This window comes from Lotus japonicus, chromosome 5, assembly GCF_012489685.1.
Source record: "Lotus japonicus ecotype B-129 chromosome 5, LjGifu_v1.2".
Classification (NCBI taxonomy): domain Eukaryota; kingdom Viridiplantae; phylum Streptophyta; class Magnoliopsida; order Fabales; family Fabaceae; genus Lotus; species Lotus japonicus.
The window spans coordinates 59,195,629-59,204,249 of record NC_080045.1 but is presented as its reverse complement, the minus strand read 5'-3'; the positions used below and the strand labels follow the sequence as shown (position 1 = coordinate 59,204,249).

At 30.9% G+C, this 8,621-nt stretch overlaps 2 protein-coding genes across 2 annotated transcripts; both read left to right on the top strand.

Moving 5' to 3' along the window:
* Positions 1–2,727, top strand: LOC130721285 (GDSL esterase/lipase ENOD8-like). Its single transcript, XM_057572051.1, has 5 exons — positions 1–436; positions 1,263–1,472; positions 1,584–1,756; positions 2,183–2,447; positions 2,537–2,727. The coding sequence occupies exons 1-5, from the start codon at positions 169–171 to the stop codon at positions 2,632–2,634; spliced, it is 1,014 nt and encodes a 337-aa protein (XP_057428034.1). The 5' UTR covers positions 1–168; the 3' UTR covers positions 2,635–2,727.
* A 4,719-nt stretch (positions 2,728–7,446) lies between these two features.
* Positions 7,447–8,102, top strand: LOC130719886 (GDSL esterase/lipase ENOD8-like). Its single transcript, XM_057570484.1, has 2 exons — positions 7,447–7,723; positions 7,813–8,102. The coding sequence occupies exons 1-2, from the start codon at positions 7,447–7,449 to the stop codon at positions 8,100–8,102; spliced, it is 567 nt and encodes a 188-aa protein (XP_057426467.1).
* The last annotated feature ends 519 nt before the right edge of the window (positions 8,103–8,621 follow it).

Below are 8,621 nucleotides of genomic sequence, written 5' to 3'. Positions count from 1 at the left end.
CCGCCCAATCCAATCTTTGTTGTTTCTCTTCTTCCCACGCTGTCATAACCTCCCATGGTCTAATTTAATGTCCAAATAAGCCAGCTTATGTGTGTCATGCCTTTATATATAAAGGAACAATTCCAATCCTTTGTGATTAATTAGCAGAACATCATATTCATTCATTGCATGTCCCTAATGCTAATGGAGTTTCTAAGTAGTCAGATCTTTTTTTGTGTGCTTCTTTTTACAACATTTATGAACCCCCCTGCTGTAGTATTTTCCAATCCTACCAAAGCTTGCGATTTTCCTGCCATTTTTAACTTCGGTGACTCAAACTCGGATACCGGAGGCCTGGCTGCGGCTTTTCTACAGCCAGGACCACCACATGGAGATACATATTTTGGAAGACCTGCTGGAAGATTCTCTGATGGCCGAGTCATCCTTGATTTCATAGGTAACATGCATGCATTTGTACATTGCTTTTCTAGCTATTTCCTTTATGATTTAAAAAATCAGAAGAAAAGGTTGTGGGCAATTTGGTGTATTGTTGCTTGGTCTATTTGGGTACTGCGCAATAATATAGTGTTTAGAGAAGGAACATTGGAGGTTGTAAACTTGCTGGAACTATCCCAATGGAGGGCTTGGAGTTGGATTTCGTCAAAGGCAAGGAGGTTTAAAAGCTCAATGTATGAATGGTTGTCAAACCCTTGTGCTTGCATTGTACAAATCTGATTATGTTGTGTTTTGTTAGCTGGCTAGCTTAGTACTTGATGGAAGGTAGTGCTTTGGAAGGTGCTTAGGATGGATTTCAATCTGATGAGTAATGAAAGGAGCAATGAATCCTTTAAAGGACGGATGAATAGGCTTTGGAAAAGATATTTTTGTATGCTTTTTCTTTTCTCTTATGCTTGCTTTCTGCCTATTTGAAAGTATTCTTTTGTTCTATTTCTATTTTGTATCACTTTCCCTCTTTATCTGATATATTGTTCTCGGGTTATAACACCCTTTGTGCTAGCAATGAATGAATTTTTTAGTATATTAAAAACAAAATTAGACTAATGACAAGCAGACACATTGTTCTGACATATCATTTAGAGGCGGTTGTTAACAGCCACTAATTTTAGTCGTTGTTTAATATCGTCGTTAAATGATATGTTAGAAGGATGTTGTGAAATTTTGTAAGTCCATGAAATGCTCGTTTTCTTTGATTTCTAATCCTCTAGCTTCTTCTTTGTTAAAACTTGCAATTTACTAAATCTAACTTTGATTCATAATTACAGCACAAAATTTTAGTCTTCCATATCTCAGTGCGTATCTTAACTCTTTGGGTGCCAACTACTCTTACGGTGCGAGCTTTGCAACATTAGCATCAACAATTAGACTCCCGACAAGTGTTATGCCTAATGGTAGATCTAGTCCTTTCTTCCTTGAACTTCAGTACGTTCAATTCCAACAGTTCAAATCCAGATCACAATTCATAAGAGAACAAGGTTAGTACTTAAGAATTTATATTCATTGATCTCTTTTAAAGCCGGCAATTTTAAGCTTCATTAATAACAAGAATTTGCATGTTTTAATTTTATTTTAATTTCCGTCCTTAGGTGGCTTGTTTGCAACATTGATGCCCAAAGAAGAATATTTTTCTAGAGCTTTATACACAGTTGATATTGGCCAAAATGATATTACTGTTGGTTTTTATGACGACAACATAACTATGCAAGATGTCCATCATTCTGTACCGGATATAATCAAGACTTTGGTAGAGAATGTCAAGGTAGTTCAACACTCTTTTAATATATTTATGAATCAAAAGCAAATTAGTCCTTTTAAAATGGAGTATTGACTCATCCACACTTTACTTTTTTCTTACATGTCATTTCAAGTACTCATCATTGTCTCCTTCTTTTTATATCACATTATTCTTCATGTTTCTCATTTATTCTTTCTTGTTGTGTTTCTCCTGGTGTAAGTTTATTTAAAGATGAACAAAACATTATTCTCCAAAATATTTAAAGACTTAAAAAAACATATTTCTATTTTCCAATGTATAAAAAAAACATATTTCTAATTTTCGAATCTTTAATTTTAGTTATTTAAGGGAGTAATTAACACAATTAACTATTTAAATACTCAGCCTAAAATTTATTGTTAGTTGATTTATTAACTTATCGTTCTAAATGAATGAAACATGGTGATCAAGCTCCTATATGATTTGGGGGCTAGATCATTTTGGATACACAACACAGGACCAATTGGATGTCTCCCTGATATATTGACAAGATTTCCTAAAGCTGAAAGAGATCGTTATGGTTGTGCAACACAATATAATGAAGTAGCAGAATATTTCAACCAAAATTTGAAGGAAGCATTAGCGCAACTCCGCGGAAAGCTTCCTCTCGCTGCAATTACATATGTAGATATCTACTCTCCTAAGTTAGATCTTTTTCGCAATCCTGAGAAATACGGTGAGACAAATCAAAATCATTCCAATTCATATTTTTTCAAACTTACCTAAGATGAATATTACGAATTGAAAGCTTCATTAATATTGTAGGATTTGAGCTTCCACTAATCAATTGTTGTGGCTATGGAGGGAAATACAATTATTCCCCAGGAGGATGTGGTGGGAAAAACAAAAAACGAAGCTGGTAAAGAAATTTTTGTGGGCTCATGTGAAAGACCATCTACTAAAGTGATATGGGATGGGACACATTATACAGAGGCTGCTAATAAGGTCGTCTTTGATCTTATATCTACCGGAAATTTCTCGGACCCACCATTCCCTTGAATATGTCATGCAACAGAAATTACATAAAATAACATTTCGGTGCTTGTTATTCTACTAGTAATGAAAATAAAGTGTATCCTTTATGGCTTTATGCGATTTTCTAATATTCTATATGAAACAATAATATAGTATCCATTTCTCCTTTGGTTAGAAATGTACATCTTGTTTGTCGGGTACATAAAATGTAGTTTGGTACTATACTTTCCTATAAATGGTTTGAAGCTCTTTGTGCTTTTGATGAAATTGCTGCAGTAATGAACATCACGATGTATTGTATATAGCATGTTTACCGGAGACATACCAAATAGGCTTAATTGCACATTTGGTTCCTGAAGTAATACCATTGTGGCAAAACTCATCTCATATGTTTAAACCGAGCGATTTTAGTCCTACTTGTTTTTAACGTGAGCGATTTTGATCTTTCTGTTAATCTCCGTTAGAAAGCTAACAGAACCCGTTTGATGTGGACTCATTAATTGATGTGGCAGGCCACATCAGCACGCCACTTGGATAATTGTTAAATAAAAAAGGGGTTAATTACACAAAAAAATAGAATAAAGGGTTAACTACAGACTAAAATATAATTAAAAAACAAAAAATTTTAAAGAAAAAAAAATTCCAAATCTTTCTTTTTCATCTTAATTATAGCTCTCCACAGATTTACACAAATCAGTGGAAATCACCATATCTTCCATCTTCATCAACCAAACCCAGAAAATTCATCCTCCTTCCATCTTCATCAACCAAACCCAGAAACCCTAACTTTAATCTCCAGAAAATTAAACTCACAAAAAAGATCAACCTTGCAAGTGAATACACAGGAAAGACCACCGAGCAACACATTTACATTGAACCTCAATGTATACAGGACCCAACAGAGTAAAGCTCAATATATCCAAATTCATCATTTATGAAGTGAATTCACCTTAAGTATATTCAAGTGTCTCTATCCCTCCAAAGAACCATGGGCACGCAATACTTCTCCATTCCTTGCTATTTTATTTCCTTGCTACTGGGCAAAATTCTCCAACTTCAGGTCCATCGTTAAACCCAATCAACAAACCTAAAACCAACCCAATCAGGAATTAAAATCCAATCAACAATGTTATGAATGAAAAGACTTCAAATCTCAGAATAAGATTTATCTAATTCCAAGACTAAGAGCCTGGATTTTGGGGCAAACCTGTACAAGAAGATGCGAAGAAGACAAATCCGCCGTCGCTCCAACCTTTGCGTCACGAAAATCTCATTTTCACCCAGATCCAGCGCCACCCAAATCAGTCACCATCGCCTGATTCTGAACCTCGACTTCCTCAGCCAAGCCCAATCGCGGCTACACCAACCCCTCCCCGGACTGAATCACCGTGACAGAAGCTTCCTTCGCCGAGCTTAGAGTCGTGCGCAACTCTCTGCCTGCCAACGGTTCCGCCATCTTCGTCCTCTATTTACTTTATCGACTCCACGATCTTTCTCTCCCTCTTTCCGCCGAACCCTGAGTCGAGCCTTGTTATTGGGGATGCAGATTTGGAATTTGCATGTGGGGCGAAATTTCTCTGGGTAAGCATAGGGTGGAAGGGAGATGAGAGTTTGTGTGACTCAGGGTTTGGATGGAGAAGAGGAAGAAGAAGGTTAGGTCCTGGGTTTACATCTGGCAGAGATGGAGAACTTTTGGGAGATAAGATTTTTATTAGGTCATTATTTTTAAATTAAATTAATGTTTTAAATTAGTTATTGGATTATAAATTTAAAGTTTTATTAATTATTTATGTAAGGTGCTTATATCACCTGCCACGTCAATTATGGAGTCCACATCAGCGAGTTCTGTTAGCTTTCTAACGGCAGATTAACGGAAGGATCAAAATTGCTCACGTTAAAAACAAGTAGGACTAAAAGCGCTCGTTTTAAACAAATGGGACGAATTTTGCACAATGATGTTACTTCAGGGATCAAATATGCAATTAAGCCTACCAAATATCTCTTGAACTTACCGCATTGAACCAGATCGATTAACTTTGATAGGACATACATCATGACAAGATCATCTTGGCTTTATGGCAAATGCTTCGGGAAAGGACATACACCATGACATGATCTCCATACAAATGCTATCAAAGACTCAATTGATTGATAATAAGCTTCCAATGTCTATTAGAGGCAATATTGAGGATATGAGATGTATTTCGCTAGTTTAGAAACAAACCAATCACTAATCACCTCCAATACTTTTAAGGATTTTTTAACTATTATAGCTGGTGTTAGTTTTTTTTTTTTTTGATATATAAGCTATAGCTGGTATTAGTATTTCCATTAACATTCACCTACCGCATTTTCTCATTCCTTTTGCTTTCTCATTTTTTCTCTCATTTATTTTTCTCTCTATGTTGGTTTGTGCCTCTTGCACTCTTATAGAGAAAAACTTTATCAATGTAACATAGGAGAACAGATAAAAATGAATATCGAATTTCATATTTTAAAAGTAAATTTCAAAATATATATTTAACAAAAAGCATTCAACCATTAACTAATTTCAGTATCTAACATGTTTATCTTATTTAAAAGATATTAGTTTGTGCTATTTTTGTATCTTTTATTTTTTTTCAACCTTAGGTTGATAATTAATTGAAATGAAAATGAAAATTAATTAATCTTGCCACAAGTCAAATATTATGTTATATATATATATATAACTTATTAACATGATATCTAACTTTAGTATTTACATTAAAAAAAATTTAGTATTTAATTTATCATTTATACATAAAAAGTAGTAATAAGTTTTATTGGTTAATTTTTAAAATTCATCAAATTATGATTAATAATTAAAATTAAAATAATAATTTTAATTTTAACATATAAGAATTTAAATTTTTTTACAATTAGTTATAAATGACAAAGTTATTTTTACTATAAACTAGATATTATACCCGTGCGTTGCACGGTTTACTTACAATATTTTTTAACATTATATATAAATAGATAAAATTAAGAAAATTTTCAATTGTTTTATAAAAAAGTAAATTTTAAGTTGATGAATGTTGTTATTAATTATTTGTAATATATTTTTTACAAAGAAAAATTATTATTCATTAATGTACTTTAATACAAAGGTATGAGAATTTTATGGTTTAATGAATTTAATGTAATACTCAAGTCTCTTTCACCTATAAATCGAATTTTTAAAATTTTAAAATTGTGTTATCTAAATTATTTCAATAAATATTATATTTTTTTAAAGATTTTAATATTTGTGAAATGAAAAACTTCAATAAATTTTAAGTTTATGAATGTTGTTATATAATGTAGATAGTTGAATAGTTTTAATTTTGACAATACAAATTTTTTCAGTTTTTAATTTTATTGATTAATTATATATTTGATCTATTGTTTAATATATATTTTACAAAGAAAATTTGATTATTTCGTACAATGCTCTTAAAAATCATTAAGTGAAGTTGAAATATTTTAACTCAAATAATAAGTTATAATTTTAATATCATAAAATTTTATTTAGTAAATCAACAATGGTATATTCACACCTCTTTTTATACACTTCATTTCCACATATTTTTTTTATATCTCTTCTCTTATCATCTATAACATCTTATATTTTCCCTCTCTTACTTTTTCTTTTCTTCCTATATATCTGTCTTATCCTCCACCTTTTTCCACCTAATTTTGAGGTGTGAACAAACAATTATTCATCAAAGAAGATCAAACGGAATATTCGATTTTTTCAAATAATACACACCCGCACATGATATAATTATTAGTATATACTTTAAACATACATTTTTAAATTTTAAAACAATTTTTTTAATGATTTATTAATAAATTTTATTTTTACGGTTAATTAATCTAAATTCTTAATATTGTTTGCATATAAATATATTTCTTTGTTTTATTTTAAAACTTTTTTAAATTTTTTTCTCAATTTATTATCAATAATTAAGATTCTATCTATTTTTAACGAATACTTAGCCAATTATGTTTTTATAAGAAACTCAAAAGTTAATCATTAATAGTTCACACTTGAGTTTAGCATTAAATACATAAGCAAAAACTCAAGTGTGCTTTACATATATATATATAGATTTTTATTAATATAAAGGTAGTCAATTTAAATTATTAATATTATTAAAATTTCGTCCTCAAGTTATAATTAATAATTAATATTTAATTAATATTAAATTATTTTAAAATATGGGAAATTGAAAAGTTTAACAAATATTAATTAATATAATAAATGATAAAGTAGATGTTTTTTTTAGTTTTGTATTTAATTATAAAATGTAACAAAGGTAAAGTAATCAATGCAAAAGTTCAAGTGTGCTTTACATATATATATATATATATATATATATATATATATATATATATAGATTTCTAGTACTCATCACTTTCTCCTTCTTCTCTCTCTTCTTTTTTATATCACATTATTCTTCATGTTTCTCATTTATTCTTTTCTTTTTGTATTTCTCCTGGTGTAAGTTTATTTAAAGGATGAACAAAAACATTATTCTCCAAAAATATTTAAAGACTTAAAAAAAAATATTATAACTTTCCAAACTTTAATTTTAGTTATTTAAGGAGTAATTAACACAATTAACTATTTAAATACTCAGCCTAAAATTTATTGTTAGTTGATTTATTAACTTATTGTTCAAAATGAATGAAACATGGTGATCAAGCTCATATATGATTTGGGGGCAAGATCATTTTGGATACACAACACAGGACCAATTGGATGTTTCCCTGCTATATTGACAAGTTTTCCTAAAGCTGAAAGAGATCGTTACGGTTGTGCAACACAATATAATGAAGTAGTAGAATATTTCAACCAGAAATTGAAGGAAGCATTAGCTCAACTCCACATAAAGCTTCCTCTCGCTGCAATTACATATGTAGATATCTACTCTTCTAAGTTAGATCTTTTTCGCAATCTTGAGAAATACGGTGAGACAAATCAAAATTATTCCAATTCATATTTTTTCAAACTTACCTAAAATGAATGTTACTAATTGAAAGCTTCATTAATATTGTAGGATTTGAGCTTCCACTAATTAATTGTTGTGGCTATGGAGGGAAATACAATTATACCCCAGGAGTAGGATGTGGTGGGCAAACAAAAAACATTGATGGTGAAGAAATTTTTGTGGGATGTGAAAGACCATCTACTAGAGTGATATTGGATGGGACACATTTTACAGAGGCTCCTAATAAGGTCGTCTTTGATCTCATATCTACCGGTGCTTTCTCAGACCCCACCCATTCCCTTGAATATGTCATGCAGCAGAAATTAGATAAACTAACATTTCGGTGCTTGTTATTCTAGTAGTAATGAAAATAAAGTGTATCCTTTATGCGATTTTCTAATATTCTAAATGAAATAATAATGCAGTATCCATTTCTCGTTTGGTTCAAAATGTACATCTTGTTTGCTAGGTACATAAAATGTAGTTTGATACTATACTACCTATAAAATGGTTTGAAGCACTCTTTGTGCTTTTGATGATAATTGCTGCAGTAAATGAACACCAACGATGTATTGTATATAGCATGTTTACCGGAGACATACCAAATATCTCTTGAACTTACCCCATTGAACCAGATCGATTAACTTTGATAAGACATACATCATGACAAGATCATCTTGGCTTTATGGCAAATGCTTCGGGAAAGGACATACACCATGACATGATCTCCATACAAATGCTATCAAAGACTCAATTGATTGATAATAAGCTTCCAATGTCTATTAGAGGCAATATTGAGGATTATGAGATGTATTTCGCTAGTTTAGAAACAAACCAATCACTTATCACCCCAATACTTTTAAGGATTTTATTACTAT